General features: G+C 42.9%; 1 protein-coding gene across 2 annotated transcripts in view; it reads left to right on the forward strand.

The window, feature by feature from the left end:
- LOC311027974 (retinoic acid receptor beta-like) overlaps positions 1 to 19,831 on the forward strand; it is a 110,659-nt gene that overhangs the window by 79,206 nt on the left and 11,622 nt on the right. For both annotated transcript variants that reach the window (XM_084032206.1, XM_084032207.1), the window contains exons 4-6: positions 1,000 to 1,160; positions 8,831 to 9,007; positions 15,264 to 15,468. In XM_084032206.1, coding sequence (XP_083888332.1) covers positions 1,000 to 1,160; positions 8,831 to 9,007; positions 15,264 to 15,468 — 543 coding nt within the window. The remainder of the gene's footprint in view (positions 1 to 999; positions 1,161 to 8,830; positions 9,008 to 15,263; positions 15,469 to 19,831) is intronic.

Consider the following 19,831-nt stretch of genomic DNA (forward strand, 5'->3'; position numbering starts at 1 on the left):
AAATGAGGGCTGCCCCTCAATGATCTTTATAAAAGTATAAATAAAGAAAGGTTGAATGAATGAATTAATCAATCAAATGAATATGAAAAATAACAGTTGATATGCTCATCCAAATTACTCACTTCAAAGAAATGTCTCAATAAAACACATTGTGTGTGTGTATCCTTGATGCTTTTTAAACACACAATGCAACGCAAAGACGGTTATTGGAAGAGTTTAAAAACACATATTTGTGCTAGAGCGCTTCTCTATTTGCCTGCCTTTGTTGGTTCACTCCCACACTTTGTTGGTGTGTGACCAACAGCCGTTCCCTGACCATGAACCAAGCCATTGAAAGCTTGGAGACAGAAATCATAGTTTTATTTACAAGGGACCAGGGACATTGTGATAAAAATACTCAATCATTTGATCTCTATAAATTCTATCAAGGTAGACAAATGAAAAATTCAGCCTGAATTATTTTTTTATTAAAACATGGGATCCAAAATACATTTATCCTTTATTTATGCAGGGAGGTCTTATGATTGTACCTTTGCTTTGTCCCTCCAACTTCTACTGTAACACCAAAGCTAAACCCAAATGTTATAAAGTGTACACTTAAGACTTCAACTCAACCCAGATATGCCACATAAATAAAACTTAAAAACAGCTCTAATTTCACTAAATACATTTACTGAGCCACACAAATCACACAATCCATTTGTGATGAACTAGAATTTTCACTCTTTTGTTTCTTCCTTTTTGAGACTTTGCCCGCGGCACTAAACTGACAGACCGGTTGAGCTGACAGAGTCGACTGCAGCTAGAAACTTTCCGTCCTTATGTAAGGCCTCCGCTTTATTTTTTTCTTGACAACTTGCCGCATCTCTTAAAAAGTAACCAGAAAAATGCCTACTAGCGACAAAGTTTCTGTTGTTTCTCAAGTTGTCTTTTGCACTGTTTCAAGTCCACATTGCGAGTCATTGTCGAAGCTAATCCTAATCCTTTGTTCTCCTTTAGCTGTTCGAAATGACCGGAATAAGAAGAAGAAGGAGAGCCCAAAGCTGGAGCTGGCAGAGAGCTACGAGCTGACAGCCGAGCTGGAGACCATCATTGAAAAGATTCGCAAGGCCCATCAAGAAACGTTCCCTTCCCTCTGCCAGCTTGGCAAATACACCACGGTGAGTTCACGGTCCTGTGGTGCTTTCTGCTGATCAAGCGAAGGGTTCAGCTTCAGTTTGAACTTCTTTGTGAGTCATAACCATAACGGAGCCACGGTCGTCTTTGACTCCGTGACTCTGATCTACCAATGGCACCATATGCTCCTCTGATCCGGTCTTACAAAAAGCCACGAGTACCGAGCTCATAATTATAATCAATATCACGTACTGTACCCTCAATCCCCCGCTGATGCAACTGGAGAGCTCAGATGTACAACCCCTGACTGTAAAGGAAAATCCTTCTCCTTCTTCTTTCAATAGCTATTGATTGGACTTATTGATTGGACAATACAAACATGCATCATAACAGCACTGAGCAGCTAACACATCAGGACTTCTAGCTGCCTCTGGTGAGAATAGGGATGCACCAGTGACCACACTGGAAACATAGCACAGTTTTGAATCATGCTCGGCTTGAGAACCAGTTAGAACCGCTTAGTTGACACAACCAAGCCGCCCACAATCCACAATGATTACTAAAATCTAAAAATATATCATTCTTGGAACTTCACCATCCATGATAAAATCCTATATCATCTCGTCCCTATTGCCAACATCAAACCCCTCGTTAGGGAAACACTAACCATCAGTCTGGTTGAGGAAGACAGCCAACTCAGGCCTCTAGTTGCTGACACGTCTGAAACGTGGAATGCAGCTAATCCAACAACTCATCATGTGACTCCGCTAATCAAACCGGCACAGAAGTGACAGGTTTGTGCGCTAACGTGCGACGGGGGCTAAGATGGGTGTTGAGAATTCCCGCGGTGGTTTGCGAGGGCTTAATATTATCCCTGTCATGTCACAACATCAAGGTTGAGAGTCCTGTGCCGTCCCTGAACCTGCCTCGAACATTCAAACGTCTGCGTTAAACTAACAACCCGTGAAAGGTCAGATAGCAAAGGGATGCTAATTCACACAGGACCTTGAAGAAGAATCTCGTCAGCTGGACACGTCAGGCCTCGGGCACCTCGAAGCGTCCGACCCCCGTAAAGGGGACGCACGTTCCCTTCATCCGAGTGGCGACGAGGGACGCTGCCGCGCTCAACATGACTTGGTGCAATTGTCGGAGTTCACACGCGTGTCGAGAGTTGGACTGAGATTTTGACGCTTTGACAGGCAAACCGGTTGGAGCTGCAGGACGGCTGGTAGCTCGACGGCAAGCAGAGATGGCGGCGATTTGATTGACACGTCGGCATGGCAGCATTGTGCGGGGAGCTGACGGCGTCTAATGTGTTTGTTTTTAAGCTGACTTACATATAGATTACAGTCGGTGCCAGCGAGCTGTGATTGACACCGACGCTCCACAAACAGTCTTCTGTAGGGAGAGTGTGAGAGCAGGAGGGGGGGGGGTTGTTTTATGATTTAGTGGAGCTAGTTTTGGAAATCTCATGACACCTGTCAGTCACGTAAAACACTGTTTATACAAATGGGCTGAGCTGCCGTAACGCGGAGTAATGCATCGCTTGTCGCAGTGATGAAAAGCGTTCAGTCACTGACAGTAAACTTTGGAGAGGAGATAGTAACGAGATGCACAAATGGAGCAAATTGGCCTGCTGTGTAGCTATTAGCTTTCTGCTGCCGCCGCTGTCATTTGAGTGTACAGTAAGCTCCGGTCTCTATAACTCTGTATTTTCTCCTTTTCAATCCCAACACAAAGCTCCTAATCGCTGTAACCCCTCTCCACTCCACCCGCATCCCGTTTCCCTCTCCCACGAGACACTTCCTGATTTTACAAAATAAACAGTCTGCACTGAGGCAAAAATCCACCGCTGAATAAAACGTGGGACATAATAGCAAAAAATCTTGCTCCCTGGTTAGGATATAAGCCAGTGTTTGCTGTTTGTTGGAGTGGCAGTCGGCCCTCAGATAAAACCTTAATCTGGATCAGTGGTAATTATGCTTGCTCACAGACTGTGAGAAGTTCCTCATTATTACAAGCGATCGGATCGTGATGCGCCTTTTGAGTCCTCCTCGTCGGGAAAACAGAAGAGGAGCTCCCGCGCCCCTAGATTAGGTTAAAGCTCCAATTATGTGGTGAAATATTCAAATCCTAGTCTGCAGTGATTTAGGAGTTCATTGCTGGGTTAGCGGAGATAGCTGCACGAGTGAGAGGGCTTAGCTCGACAATGAATAACGCTTCATTGACAGTGATGGTGATGAAAAACGAGCTTGGCAGTTTCAAAGACAAAATAAAACATTAGTGCTCGGCGGGGCCCCCCGGTGGCTCCAGGCAGCGGTGGCCACTGCTGCTGCTGTACAGTACACAGCCGGCCCGGAGATATTAGCCATATTACAGTTTGTCGGCCGTCGCTATCCATCACAGGTGCTGACTGCTTTTTACTGCCTTCTCCCTTTCTGCATCTGTACACACGGGCCTGCTGATGTACTGCAGAGAGCTCATTTCTACACTGCCAGCTCCTTTTCTAATGTCGCGACTTGTCTAATTTGTTTGGATAAATGTTCTTAAATTAAATTAGAATTCCCCGGCAACTTCCTTGTTTCGCTCTATTGAATTATGGGACTTGTGTAATTGACTGAGATTGCGGGGGGTGGGGGGGGGTGCTTGGGTGCTTGGGAAAGAAAAAAAAATTCAACTGCGAATTATCTCACCCTCTTCCCTTCTTTCCTTCTCCACCCAGAGGGAAGAGCAAGATGAGTTGCTTTAATATCAGCCACGTCCACCACACCACCCCAACATATGTGCATTGTGCAAACACACACACACACACACACACAGACACACTCGTGTCTCGGCACCTCCTCCTTCCCCATCAAATCGGATGTCAATCAGTGGAATGTGCGTCCGTAGTGCTGTTGTGTCGACTGCAGCTCGTTGTCTTTGATTTAAGCACGGCCCTAATGTGCCTCTCACTTAACCCCAGATCATATTAAATGATCTCTCCCTCTGCTGTTCTCTGTCTCCCTTTATCTCTCTCTCTCTCTCTCTCTCTCTCTCTCTCTCTCTCTCTCTCTCTCTCTCTCTCTCTCGGGTGGCCACAATAGATCGTTTGCTCGTGACAGTGTCCAGCAGCCGCGGCGCTAACTGCCTCACAGTAACAACCTCCGGGGGATTGATGTTCTGTGAGGCAGAGGGCTGCTCCAGCTGTCTCCATAGTCACTTCAGTGGGCCGGAGGGCACCGCCGGATTCAGGCCCTCTACCACTGAAAGAGCTCCCGGGGCCGGGCTCAGACCGAGGTTGAAGTTTGCCCAACATATCGAATACATATTTCATGTGTGGTGAAAAAGGGTTTCAAATCAGTGGTTCACTTTTTTTCCCAGCAGCTTCAAATTCTTCAACAGCTTCTGTAAAACCTCCCTGCACACGGTCCTCACATAGCCGGAGCTCAAAACAGAGATCGGGCCATCTGTTATTTTCTTTGAAGGAATTTACATTTTTAGTGACCAAATTCAAATGGGAAGACCTCACGGTTATACAATTAAATCTCAAACACAGTCTTTTATAAGCTGATTCCAGTTCTCTTAGGTGTAAGATATTTAGATTTTACTTCCTTTATCTATCTATCTATCTATCTATCTATCTATCTATCTATCTATCTATCTATCTATCTATCTATATATATATATATATAATCATTGTTCTTCACCTACTGTTAAATTGTTAATAATTGGGCCTGTTTTATAAGTCCAACTTAGATTTGTTTTTTATTTATTTATTATAGTCATAGAAAGGATCATACAAGGATTTACTTAAGTTCCAGTGTAGAGTTGGAGGAGGATAACACACATACAAATGATGACATTAATAACGCCCATGTGACTAGACATCTTACGAATCGGTCTTTTTCTTTTGCTGCAGTCTTCTGAAAGCTGCAGACAGACGTGTTTACTCTGCCTGCAGTTACAAATCACAATTTGAGATTGAGTGTTAGATGCTGCAGACTGATTTTCTTATTTATGTCCAGCGGTGATATTCCCCTTCTCTGGGTTTTGGCATACTTTGGTTATGTAATGCTACTTTCAGTCCATTGCTTTCTCCGTCTGTTATTTTATTATTATTTATTATGTATCTGCTTTTACAGCTTACTTTAAAACTGAAAAGACTGAAACCAAGGTTTATTCTCATTTCTGACTGGTGAAAAAATGTACTTTGTGGTGAAAAAAAAATCTTTGCTGTCAATTATAGTTCTTGGAAAGAAAATCTGAACTGTCAAAAATCAGAATCGGCAGGTCAACTTTAAAAAAATATAAAATTATATATATATAATAAATCTTAAATCGGCCAAGAAAATTGCAATCAGTGCATTTCTAGTGTAGAGACATTTCAGGCAAGTAACATTTAATTTGGTTCAAGTGTCGACATGCTACAAAAAGCTACAATGTTAACGTTAACTTCATATCAATAACATTGACTGAAATACACAAAGAGAGCATGTTTCTCTCTCTGTCTCTGAACCCACTCTGGCTGGAGATAAGTTGCTTTATGCTACTGACTTCTTTTTTTTTCATTACAGTTGTTTATGTTGAATAAACAGTGGAAATGTCCAAGGAGTTTGTTTGGTGATACAAAGCATCCTGTCTCTTGCAGTTGAATTCATGATCTGAAAATAAAAGGCTACACTACAGTCAATTATAGCTGCACAAAGGCTTTGTTTCCACCTCTCCTAAGGCCTGTGAATCATGCTGTGTACACTATACCGGATCACGATGCTTCTGCAGGCCCGTGCTCTGGCAAACGCCTTGTTGATGCTGTCAAGAGCACTTTTGTATTGCTGTTTGTTTATATGCTGAAGCTTTAGCCTTGAAACCAAAAAAAGGAGGCATGTACTCTTTGAAAAAAAGCATATATTGTGTGCAGACTTGCACTAGTACATAGACTAATACATGGTCATGGCTGATTAACAATATCAGGCTAGTGCACGTACAGTATCGGCTTAACATGCTGGCTGATCCAGCTTTCATGTACTTTTTAAAATTAGAAAGTAGATCAAAGTGCTATAAATACAATGGAAGTATTGAACTGTTCAATGGAGAAATACACAGTTGTCTTATTTAAGTCTAAGACTGGCTTCAAATGCAATAGAGAAATGCAGTAAAGGTGATTCAAACAGGAAATCCTGTAGAACACACCGTCTCATTTCGTAGACCGGCCGGTTCGGCCTTAAAATGTCAACGTTCTAAACTGCGTCCCAGTTTATTGGGAGGGTTTCACCATAATAGGGTTCTCTGGGGGTTCTGGGTGGGACCTTTCACAGATGGTTCTAGGTTAACATTGGGTTCTCCTATGAGGACCAGCTGCAGAACCCTATCAGGTTCTACATACACTTTAATTCTCCAATCCCCATTGATTTGTACACTGTAAAAGGTCATGGTCAAACACCTAAAAATGACCAGTTTAAAGGGTCCTGTCTTGGCTTTTTAGGCATCGAACCTGAACACACGGTGGTCTCGGTGAGGACCCGTCCCTCCTCAGCAGGGAAGCGTTGGTGTGTGTGCGTCACCTCCCCCTCTGGGAGTGTGTGTGCGCTGTGTCCTTGCTACATGTGGAGACTCACTGGTATGGAACAGATGGGCTATTCCATGTAAACCATCAGAAAACAAACAAATGATCATCAGATGCTCCATCCCCCGCCATCAGCCAGCACACTCCAGCTTTCCCCTCGCTACACCCAAACAATTCCCCAACTGCTGCTCATTCCCCCCTCCGTCTATGCGGCTCCGTCCATCACGCCATCTCCTGCTCAAATGGCCTCCTGGCGGCTTCCCGTCGCTTCGAGCTCAGAGCTGCTCCGCTTTGTGTTCACTCAAAAACACATGGTTGAAAATAAATGGAGCTAATATATCAGTTTAGGAGAGTTTGGATATCCCACCATTGTCTGACTGCTGTTTCAGACCAAACCAACATTGAAAGCCTGAGTGGAAAGTCAGCCACTACTTTACAACATTATAAAGACTAAATAACTATTTATTGATTCATTAATTCATGGTGAACAGAATAGAATCATCTGCAGCCACAGTCCACTTTGATGAATCACCACTTTGAATGCCTTTCTTATGAGAACATTACTATGGTCGATAAGAAATCATCTGATGTGGGTAAAGGTAGAAAAGTATTGTAAGAACTGCAAGGGTTCCACTCAAAATGTTATCAAATTATCAAGGTACTACAGCAACTAGACCGGAGGCCCAGATGCTGGGATTAAAGGACAATTCTAATTCACCACATCTCGGCTGTATTTTCAGTATTTTGGATATCATTTGTATTCGTAATATTATTGTCAGGGCTCCAGAGTGCGACCACCAAATCAGTGAAGTGCGACTAAATATGTTCCTTGGTCACACCGGTACGCCTAACGTTTAGTAGGTCTGTTTAAGTGTAGCGTAATGTTTTTCCCCAGCAGCATACAGGGAAGAAGAAATACCAGCCAATCAGAGGCAGAGTAGGGGTGGGCCTTCATCGCTGATTGGCTCTGACCCCGGTCTCTTCTTCGCTGAATGCTGTGTAGAAGCCTATATATACTATGAGTGAAACTGTAGTTATCCTGCTCCTCATCGAGCGATGAAGAGAACTGTATAACACAGACACGACATCATCGGAGTTAACCGCTTCACCTCCTGACTAAAGAGAAGTCAAGTGGGTGAAACATATGAGCAGTCAGAAGATCAGACGAGGTTTTAATTGATTAATTATTGATGATGGCGCTCGGCTTGTGGTTGTCAAAGCGCCGACTAAACCCGTTTGAAAAAGCTCAACAGCAATGTCTCTTTCCAGAAATCATAACATGGTTACTCAAGATTCACGAAGAAAGTATTTTACAAAAAAAACTAGCGTATCACAGCGCAGAAGGACGTGTGCGTTTATACTCAATACTGCTAGCTTAGTTAGCGTGAGGACGCCATTAATGTTTGTTTGTGTAGAGGCACGCTTCCTCCTGTACGCTGATCCAAAATAATAATCAGAGAGGGCATTTCAGAGCTGGATGACACCAGCTCTCATGTGATTTTATTTGTTTAAATCAAAGAACATAAATCAACAACCCCCCCCCAAAAAAAATGCAACAATCTCCACTTAATTTATACGCATCACCTCCCATGAGAAAAACTCCCAGGATTCATGCTTCTCTTCCCTCCTGCGACGCCTCTCCGCTCTCACACACTTAACTTTCCTCCCTTTCATCTGTCATTTCCTCTTTCCGGTGTCTCACGGCACCATTACTTACGCTTCTTTTCCCCCCTCTTTCGACACTTTGCGATCTGCGTCTCCGTCTTCAATGGCTCCCTGGCTTCCACCCATCCCCGGTGTTTGTGTAGCTTCTGGACCGCATAGCTGTATTAACGGCACCTCTGGCTTGGAGCCGCTCCGCGCTACCCGTCACAGCTCGGTCTCTGCATCCCATCACTGCCGAAGCATCCCACTGACACGGTTACGCTCATTATCGCGGGGCCCGGCCGCCGCCGCTCGGCTCAGCGTTATTCACAACAACAATCCTGCCAGTGTTTTTGAAAGCTCAGGTCTTATGGAGCCTATTTACTCTATGCAAGTGTGACACATATAGAGCAGAGTGAAGCGGGCGCACTGAGGAGATCATTAGCAGCAGTCTGTGCAGTGACAAAAGTAGCTGCCTCTTCGCCTCACTATGTGTGTGTGTGTGTGTGTGTGTGTGTGTTGCAGAACTCGAGTGCAGACCACCGTGTGAGGCTGGACCTGGGCCTGTGGGACAAGTTCAGCGAGCTGGCCACTAAGTGCATTATCAAGATCGTGGAATTTGCCAAACGAGTGCCTGGCTTCACAGCGCTGACCATCGCGGACCAGATCACGCTCCTGAAAGCTGCCTGCCTGGACATCCTGGTGAGTTTTTTTACTTTAATGATCTTCTTTGGGGATCGAGGCTGTTGCTGACGTGGCACCAATGTGGTGCTTTTTTTTTTTTTGAGAGCGAGGTCAGCATTTTTGTATTTTTTTTGCTGATCTCGATGTTACCCGTTGTGTTTGTTAAGAATGTCACCAACATGATGCTGGAAACAAAACCAGCAGGCTTTTCCCCGCCATCGGTCAGACATGGCACATTATTGTTAGTGCATTTTTATGTATTATTAATCTGTTGGTATTTTTATTTGTTTATTGAATTACAATATCTCATTTTTTTCTCACATTTAAACTCTAATGTTTTCATATCTTTGACAATTAAAAGTGCATTGCTCTTTTGAATATTGCAATGGATGTTATATTATTATTACATCAGCAGCATAAAATGGTCTTAAAATGACAAAGTCTAAATACACACCTACATCATCCTCAGTGTGTGTGTGACCTGGAGGTTTTATAGTGTCCACATCGTATCTGTGTAAGTTACATAATGGACCATGATTGGCTCAAAGCTAGTTGTGATGTCACAAACCTTACTCTTATTAAACTGAGATTTAAGGTGAGCAAAGTGAGTAGAAACTTTCCTCCTTAATACGATCGCATCCTGACTTGAGTGGGACTTTGAAGAAAAACTTAAAGGAACAAAAGAAACATTGTTAGAAATAGAAATAAAAGAAAATAGAAATGCTTTTTTTCTGTTGTACATTTCTCGACCCTCTTTTTGCCTTTCGATTTAATTTGGAGCGAGAAAGTAAAAAGACTTATCAGGGTCATTAGAGGACGCCATTGACGGTTCAATTTATGAAATTGGGACCACTATAATCATGTAAATTGAGCTGGCTCTCCCTTTTAATTTTCTCCCAAACTGTACAGTAAAAAAATACAGTTTCTCCACTGAAAATGTAAGAAAAGTCGATTCATTCAATGTCATCAAACTGTTCACCAGTTTCCTTCTAACAGAGTAACGACTCAAAGATGTTCAGATTCTTCTTCAGTAAACTCTCTAAAATATCCAGTAATGAGCTAAAAACCTTCCCCGTCCTTTTCACAGCAGTGACATAACAGAGTTATATAAACAGACCTCTTTACCAGAGAGGGAGTTGTCGACTTCACTGTATCCCAATATTTATTTTCTCGTTTCCCTGTTGTTCCTGGCTGTGCAGGAATCCATTAAGTCGTTTTAACTGTGCGGTGAGTCAATAGCCTCAGATCTCTGGGGGATTGGTGGGCTTAACCAGCTCCCATTAGACCGATCCTCAAACCTTATTGCATGACCTACTCAGCTGGCCGAATGGGAGTGAGGGGGGATCCGATTAATTGATCGCGCCGGTCGATTCGATTCTTCATGTGGAGTAGCCGTCTGTAGCGGAGATTAGATTACACACATGCGGAAACGTTTTTCAGCCTCTAATCTTTTCTTTGGGACAGTCATCTGTTATTGTTTTTGTTTTTTGCTTTATTTTAAATACAGGGCCAGTCCCTCGCTCTGCGTTTGTTAAAGACGTTGCGTACTTTATGGAGTACAGATGCAGAAATGTCTGCAGAGTCGGCCGGCTGCTGCAGCCCAATGTTTGTTTGTTATTTAGGAGTTGTTAAGTGGAGCAATGTACTGTACTAATGTAGCCGCAGTAATGAGATGGAAAAAGGCAAATGGCTGTCATCCACGCTTGGCTGTTGTCCGGGGAGGGAGGGAGGGAGGGAGGGGGGAGGAAGGGGGGATTTGATTAGCATTCATTGCTCAGAGGGAGAGGAAGGAAGAGAAAGTGGGAAGAATGTGAAGACAGGCTTGCTGTGTTTCATCTGGTCATAACATGCGACCTGCAGTCTAATTCAAGAGTTCGACACACAGCAGTTGTTTTTAAAAGAAATCGGATGAAGCGCCCCCTGCTGGCTATTAGAAAAATGTTGGCCCAATAGGTCCAACATGAAGCAAAGCATGCACAGTATTCTAAATGTTTGAATGCAGAATCAATGAATCATGTGATCAGCTCTTCTGATCGGCCTTTATAGAAGCCACCGATCAAACTGTCTGGAACGGAGATCAGATGATTTTCTACTCTCATTATTTTTCTGTGGTTGTATCTATAAACAATATTATTGATTAATAGATACTTAACTCATATCTATGGATCAATTAGTGTAAATGCCTTTAATAAGAACAACTTTAAAAAGGTGCCAGTTTTTCGCAATATCTCTCACCAAAAGCTTATTCCTGAGAAAAAAAAAATATTTATTGACAAATAAAATGTTATAATGAGTACATTGTTAGGTAGTGGTACTCATCAGGTTCTCAGGTACTCAGGTTTTTAGACTAAAGGAAGGAAAAACTTCAACCCCCATGTGGCTAACGCAGCTAACAGCAGAGACAGACTGCAGTTTTTGCGTATGATGGAGGCAGCAGCAGCTGGTCACTTGTCAGCTGCTAATCGTTTAGTGGAGAACCAGCCAGCACTGTAGTAGAAACACCTTCCCTCCAAGCAGCTGTCTTACATTTGGACCAATCCAGCACAGTTTTCTTTTCTCTTTATGAGGAGCAACACACATACAGATTTGTGACTGAGTTAATTGTGTGTTCCTGAGACTCATTATTACACTTTGGAGGAAAGACTGAGATGACTCCATGTTGCCTGGGATGATAAAAAAAAAATGGCAGCATGACAAATTTTTCCACAATTTGACGTAGCTGCAAGTACAAAATAAGTTGAAACAACTAACTCGATCGGACACCTTTATATTATATTGTAATAATGAGTAATCGCAGTGACCGGCTCATCTGGCACAGCCCCAAACAGCCACATTGACTTGCATTATGGTGCATTCAAGCTCCCAGTGGTAAACTGCAAACTAAAGATGATGATCTAATGTAATCTTGTAAAATGCAGATTGTTTTTTTGTCAAACCATTTATTTCTCAATCATTTGAATTGTGTTTTCATACAAATAACCACTATAAATGACAATAACAATTAAAAAATATAATGTTTAACATTTTTGATGGTTTACATTTACGTTACCTTTCAGGACAGTGATTAAAAAATGAATAGGTAAGTCTGATTGTCAATTATAGTTCTTAGAAGAAGAAGAAAATCACAAACGAGGAAACCAGAAAATGAGCAGATCAGACTTTTAAAGATTTCAGTTGGTGCACCTGTATTTATTTACTCATGACGGTGCATACCATATAACCACAACATCCCTGTTTCTCTGGTTGCATTTCCTGTCTGTGTCCTTCCTAGTATACATTATATAAGCATAATGTTATCTAGGTAATAATAATTATTATTATAATAAATCAGTCTTATATAGCACATTTCTAGGACCCAATGCGATTCACAACTGAAAGAAAAATGAAGTAAAAGGGCTAAAAAATTTTTTTTTTTAAAACCTCATATGAAGTCCTTGTAGGCAATTTTAAAAATGGGAGTTTTGAGGAATGACTACTAGACCACTAGAATAAGTGGACTTGAGCTCTTTAACAGAGTTGGGGAGATTGTTGCAGAGTGCAGGTGCAGCACAGTTGAAGGCCCGTCTCCCATGGTGACCAGTCTGTAGCGAGGCTGGAAGGGTGGTGAGCTGGAGGAGCGGAGGGTGCGTGTGGGCCGGGATACAGTGATAAGTTCTGATAGGTGGGATGGACTAGTGGAGTGGATGGCTTGGTAAGCAAGTACAAGGACCTTGTAGTTAATGCGTTGGCGGATGGGGAGCCAGTGAAGTTTGAAGAGCACAGGGGAGATGTGCTCACAGGGAGAGAGGTGTGGGTAAGGAGCCTGGCAGCACAGTTTTGGACGTACTGTGTGTTGAAAAGCCTTTATAGTCACTTAGCATTTAGAAGACAGGTTTAGTTAAGTTTAAATATATTATCAACATACAGTGGCGGAAAAACTTCTTATGAAAACAAAAATGTGAACAAAAGGGATTTTTTTTTTTAGAACTTCAGGAAATTATTTATTAAGGTACCTTCATACAAAATAATAAATGCTCCCTGGAGCAGTGTGTGCGTCCGTAAAGGACAGAGACAAAGTGACATACAGGTCCATCTGCATTTTGGTGAGGAAATGCAAATCAAAGATTTATGCATGAAGATGCATATTTATGCGAGTTGTAAATGCAAAGTAGCTAAAGTCCGCTCTGGACACAACCTGGAGAAATGAATGCTGATGAAAGTGAGGATTTGTTTGCTGTACGTACAGTATTTGTTATTCCGTGTGTGTGTTTTTAAACTGACGGTGGTTTATGGATGGATTTTGGAGCTTGTATTGACTGCAAGTCACATTGTCACACGTGACAATGCGGAGAAGTGAACTCCCAGGGACACAGAGGTGAGAAGTTGAAGGCCAGGCCGTGATGACTTTCTGGCTCTCGCTCAGCCATCAACATCCGCTCACCAGCGCATTTCTATGGTGAAGGGCGTAGATATTGTGCACAAGGGCTGGGTGAGGAAGTGTCAGAGGGAAGATCAAACACTATGTGTGTATGTGTATGTGTGTGTGTGTGTGTGTGTGTGTGTCTGTAAGCGTAGGCCTGGCCAGCCGGTGCAAGTCACCGCCAGTAGCCATGTTTTATTCTGTTTCATGTTGCAGACACGCCTGCCACTCACTGTCAGAGCCAGCCCACTCAAATAGCTTCAAAGGCTACTGTCGGCTTCACATCCACCATCAGTTGCTTCATTAGGTGTACTGACACACACACACACACACACACACACACACACACACACACATAAACACACACATGCAGTGCAGCAGGAGACCCAAAGGTTATTCTTTGAGTGTGTGGAAGGTCATTGTTTTGGTTGTGCCAGTCGTCTCTGCTGCTCTTTCTGGGAAACTTGTTGCAGACCTGGTTGAGTCTACCTGCCCTGGTTAGCAGGTTATCATCACTCTACAGTCACAGTGATATTGGAAAAAAAAATTAGGCGTGGGGAAATTAAAACCATTACAAAATCGCTTTAGGCACACCAGGTGGATAAATAAAGTCCTGCTTTGTTTTTGTTTTGTGAATTTTCAGTCCATATTTGATTTTGATATAAAGGCTCTTTTTCACCCAAGTTACATACCACGTGCTATTTACTCACTTTGAAAACTGTATTAATTGATTGGACACTTGGGGGTCAACAGAACGAGCTGAAAACACATCACCTGATACCTTGTCCCATATAACTGTTTTATGGCTGGAGTGTTAGCAAATCATTGTTTTATAGTAGACACAGATCAAAATTGGCAAGTTCAACATGTCCGCTATTCACTCTCCTTCCTGGATGTTCTCTCTCCTTTTATCTCTGGTTTGGTCTCCACCAACTCCTGAGAAAGAAATGTTGGTTCTTTAGGTGCTAAATGCTGGTAGCGTACAGTGGGTTTATCAGATGGTTTGCGATGTAAATAGCTGCCTGCAGTTGGATAGAATATAAAGGAGAGCAGAGTTTGCTGGCTGGAAAACCAAAACAATGAGCTGTATATTTTTTTCAATGCGGCGAGCACTACAAACGAGTGATGAAAGCACAATGTCAAATACCTGGACGAATCCAATCAAAAGTATTTGCATAGTTATGTGTCAAGTAAGGTTATACCTTGTTTTTGTCTAATTTAACAGCTGTAGATGTTAAATTTGAGGAGAAGGTGGCAAAAAATGGGGGAAATAATATCACAGTGTATCTCTGGTGCTATTAACACCAAAAATACACATGAGTTTGAGGAAGTCCAGAGGCCAGAGAGAACTCAAATGCACTAGTGTGTGGAGTTTGTGAGATTTAAGCAATGTCTTTGTTAATGGTTAATAAATCACTTACTCAAGCTTCATATATGAGTTATGAAGAATTAAGAACTTTTTATCGTTGCCAGGTCGTGCAAAAACCCCTCTGTTCTGTGTTCTCGTGTTTGCTAGAAAGGAGTAATAGATAGGATCCATTAATAAAAGATAAATACACCGTAAATATATATATTTTGGTGCAGATCCTCTGCAGCCCTTTTCAGAAAGTGCATGGCCATATGGTTTAATCAGTCAAAGGGATTTTTCACAATCTGGCAACTGATGATTTAATGCTATGCTGGAACATTTTCCACACTGACAATAGCCTGAGGTAAACACTCAATCTGTCAGTTTTTGCAATAAAAACTGCTCAACTTAAAGATGTTCAAAGCCAAACTCAATAAATCAACCCCAACGGTATATCACTTCAAGTTTCCTGTCCACTAAATCCCTGCTGACTAATTCTCTCGCTGTCTTCCTTCCCTCTCTATCAGATCCTGCGCATCTGTACGAGGTACACCCCCGAAAAGGACACCATGACCTTTTCAGACGGTCTGACCCTTAACCGGACGCAGATGCACAACGCTGGCTTCGGCCCACTCACCGACTTGGTGTTCACTTTTGCCAACCAGCTGCTGCCCATAGAGATGGACGACACGGAGACAGGCCTCCTCAGCGCCATCTGTCTCATCTCTGGAGGTGGGCGAGCCAGGGCAGAGCGCTGGGCATTTAGTGAGGGGAGGGGAGGGGACACAAAGTTTGTTAAGTAAGAGAATAAATAAGTTTGTCGGGGATATAGCGGAAAGGCCTGCAAGCCTCTGAGAGGGGGTGCTAGCGTGCATGTTTGATTGACAAGTTAGCTGGTCGGAGCGGGAAGACAACAAGTAGGCAAACTTGTGCTGGTAGTGTTGCTGAAGAATAAGGACCACATGATTTAGCATCTGAAATGATGGATGGTGACTTCTGCATGGAAGTTTTAAAGCTATTTAATGTGCTACAGCTGACTGGCAGATTAGCTGCCTGCCCATTAGCAACAAAGTAATGTAGGCCGAAGCTCTTTTGGAGTTGTGTCACTGCCATTAGTCAGTGTTAGCAAAGGCAGAACAGTGACAGTTCAGAGGATAAGACAGGTTTCTCTCATAAATGATGAAATCCAACAAACCCAGAAACTTCAAAAGTCGTACTTTTTGGAGCAAACTTTAGATATTCTACTATACTTCATTTCAGATGAATGCAAAAAGAAGAAACCTAATCAGGAGGAGAGATGTTTGTAGATTCCTGTATGCGGTCCCATCCCATTTGCTTCGTCAGCTCGCCTAATGTTGACAACTTTAAAGCAACTGACTCAAGAGAATCTTGGGAAAGGAAACTATTCAGCAAAACGTAGACTTAGACTTAAATAGACTTGCTTTAAAAAAAGAAATGATTGGATTGCTATGCAAATAATCTGGCATTATGCACAAATGGGGTACATTTATGAAACCCCAAAAATCCATACGATTCAAATCAAATCTATATGCTGTACATGAAAAAAACATGCAATTTAATTTCAGTTGGACTCATTTCAAAAGCAAAGATTCGAAAAGTATCCATTTTTTATTTTTTTTTCCCCTCTTTCTCACGTTCATCATCTTGTGACGTCTTAGGAGGTTTCGACCTCCAGATCGGGAATGGGTTAGGTAAAGTATCAAGTATCTGCACCTTGGGCCAAGAAACATCATTGTCTGTCTGCAAAATCAGAGAACACTCTTTGATTCTGTAAGATGGAGATGTCAAATTAAAGGCTTTTTGCAGCCTGATTGCATCATATATTGAGCATAAATCCGAAACAGAATTGATAGTGTAGTCTTGGGATGCATCAAGTGGAATCAAAGACTGTATAAAATATGGACGTAGACGTCACCCCTAGATTTCAGAAGACGCCTCAGTCTATCTCTAATAATGGTGGCTGGTCGGTGGAGCTGAGGCGGAGCCCGGTGACGTGGCCACACTCTTAATTATGCATAACTTTAGCCTCAATATCATTTTAACGGGTGAGATATATAAAAATTCCGGTCTACAGTGCCTTGAAAAAGTATTTGCCCCCTTCCCGATTTCTGTGTTTTTTGCACATTTATCACTCAAAAATTTTTCAGATCATCAAACCAATTTTAATATCACACAGAAACAACCCAAGGAAAGACAACATTCAGTTTCTGAATGAGGATTCAATTTATTAGGGCACAAAAAAAATCCAAACCTATCTGGCCCTATGTGAAAAAGTAATTGGCCCCTGAATCTAATAGCGAGTTGCGCCACCTTTGGCGGCAATAACTGTGATCAAACGTTTGCGATAATTGGTGAGGAGTCTTTCACACCGCTGGGGAGGAATTTTGGCCCACTCTTCTTTGCAGAATTGTTTCAATTCTGCCAAATTGGAGGGTTTTCTTGCATGAACTGCCCGTTTAAGGTCACACCACAACATCTCAATCGGATTTAAATCCGGACTTTGACTTGGCCACTCCAAAACCTTAATTTTATTTACTTTGAGCCATTCAGAGGTGGACTTGCTGGTGTGTTTCGGATCGTTGTCCTGTTGCATGATCCAAGAGCGCTTGAGTTTGAGAGCTCTAACTGATGGCCGGACGTTCTCCTTCAGGATCTTCTGGTAAACAGCAGAATTCATTTTTTCCTCAATCACAGCAAGTTGTCCTGGTCCTGAGGCAGCAAAGCAGGCCCAAACCATCACACTGCCACCACCATGCTTTACAGTAGGCATCAGGTTCTTTTTATCAAATGGTGTGCCATTTTTACGCCAGATGTAACGGGCTGCACATCTTCCAAAAAGTTCAATTTTAGACTCATCAGTCGACAGAATGTTTCTCCATAAGTCTTGAGGATCATCAAGATGCCTTTTGGCAAATGTGAGACAAGCCTTTGTGTTCTTTCTTTAAAGTAGTGGTTTTCGCCTGGCAACTCTTCCATGGATGCCAGTTTTGGCCAGTGTGAACACTGACCTTAACTGAGGCCAGTGAGGCCTGTAGTTCTTTGGATGTGCTTCTAGGTTCTTTTGTGACTTCCTGAATGATCTTTCGTCGCACTCTTGGAGTAATCTTAGTTGGTCGACCGCTCCTGGGAAGGTTTGCTACTGTTCCCAGTTTCCTCCATTTGTGGATAATGGCTCTGACAGTGGTTCGCTGGAGCCCCAGAGCCTTGGAAATGGCTTTGTAACCTTTTCCAGACTGATAGATTTCTATCACTCTTTTTCTCAGTTGTTCTTGAATTTCTTTGGATCGTGGCATGATGCGTTTGTTCTTGAGATTTTTCAGCCTACTTCACTTTGTCTGACAGGAACTATTTAAGTGATTTCTTGATTCAACACAGGTGGTGGCAATCAGGGTTGGGTGTGGCCTGTGGAATTGAACTAAGCTTTCTCAAAACTGAGGTTGTCACAAGGTGCGTTTCCATCAGCTGTTTAGATGCGCATCTAGATGTATCGCATCGGAAAATGATGATGGAAACGCCGTGATTCGCATTAAAATCCCCTGATTCACACAAAATGAAATACGCTCGCTATGGCCGGGTTTTGGTTGATTCGAATGGGATGGAAACAGCTGTATGCGAATCAAGTGTGACGTAGCGCACTTTCACCCCGACTGCTTCCGTCAACCGATGCGTACACTTGTGGCACAAGGTGCCTTGTCGCGTTGCGCTGCGCAATTTGCTGCGCCTCGGCCACATCTGGGAGTCTGATGAACTCCTTCATCATTTCGGCTTGTATGGCCCGGCATACGGCATAGAGGGACCGATGGACGCTGGTTTTACTTACACCGAATACCTCACCCACCACTCGGTATTCGGCGCATGTGGTCAATTTATATAAGGCAATAGCGATGCGTTTATCTGTTGGGATAGGACGCCGTCCTGGCCATGGCATGGGGGCAACTAAAGGACCAATTCTTCTGCACAGCGTCTCAAAGGTGGCACGGGACATGCGAAAGTGTGACAGCCAAAGGTTAGGTGTGAAATGCTGGCCCACCACCACACTCCAAAAGTCCCTCTGACGCCTCCTTTCCCACTCATAGGGGCGTCGGCGGCGGAGACGGTTCTCTCGCTGGGCCAGGGCATTAATTAAGGCAGCTTGCTGTCTTCTCCTCCTGACAGCCCCTCTAATGGCCAGGACCAACTGCGCCGCAAGATCGAGCACCACTTGAGCGAGTGTAATTAATGACTGAAGTCCTCTCTCCATTGTAAAACATCAAAACACCACATCAAAACACCGGCAGGAAGACGACGGAATGTTTACAGGCTGGTTGCCATGCCAACCCGCGGAAAATCTCGCGTGACTTAGAAAACTCGCGCGAATTTGTAGTTTTCACCAAAGTCCGTTCTTTTGATGGAAACACACATGATTCGAATTTCTTTTAATGCGCATTTCCCAGTAATTCGAATCACTTTGGATGGAAACATGGCTACAGTTAGTTTGTAATTTAACAAGGGGGGCCAATTACTTTTTCACATAGGGCCAGATAGGTTTGGATTTTTTTTGTGCCCTAATAAATTGAATCCTCATTCAGAAACTGAATGTTGTCTTTCCTTGGGTTGTTTCTGTGTGATATTAAAATTGGTTTGATGATCTGAAAACTTTTTGAGTGATAAATGTGCAAAAAACACAGAAATCGGGAAGGGGGCAAATACTTTTTCACAGCACTGTATGTGAATAAATAAATCTGTTCAGACATGACGCACAACGGCCAGCTCCACTCAACACACAGCACCAGACACTCAGAGCAAATTAAAGAGCGGGCATGAAAGCAGATGAACGAGTATTAAAATGGTTTCTATTCAGAATAGATGCGTCATCTCATCTGCTCTTTTGATGATGGCCTTCAGAGAGACCACTGATCAAACTATTTAGACAGGATGCCAGTGGGAACAAATATCAACTCATTATTGGCTGACCTGATATTCGTAACGTGCACCTGCGCCCATAACCTGATGGAAATGTGGCCGTAAACTTCAGCAAAGCCAACAGAAAATGTACAACACAAAACATTCAGACTGGACGGACATACCACGTGGA

The sequence above is a fragment of the Eutrigla gurnardus genome, assembly GCF_963514095.1.
Source record: "Eutrigla gurnardus genome assembly, chromosome: 17".
NCBI classification, from domain to species: Eukaryota; Metazoa; Chordata; class Actinopteri; order Perciformes; family Triglidae; genus Eutrigla; species Eutrigla gurnardus.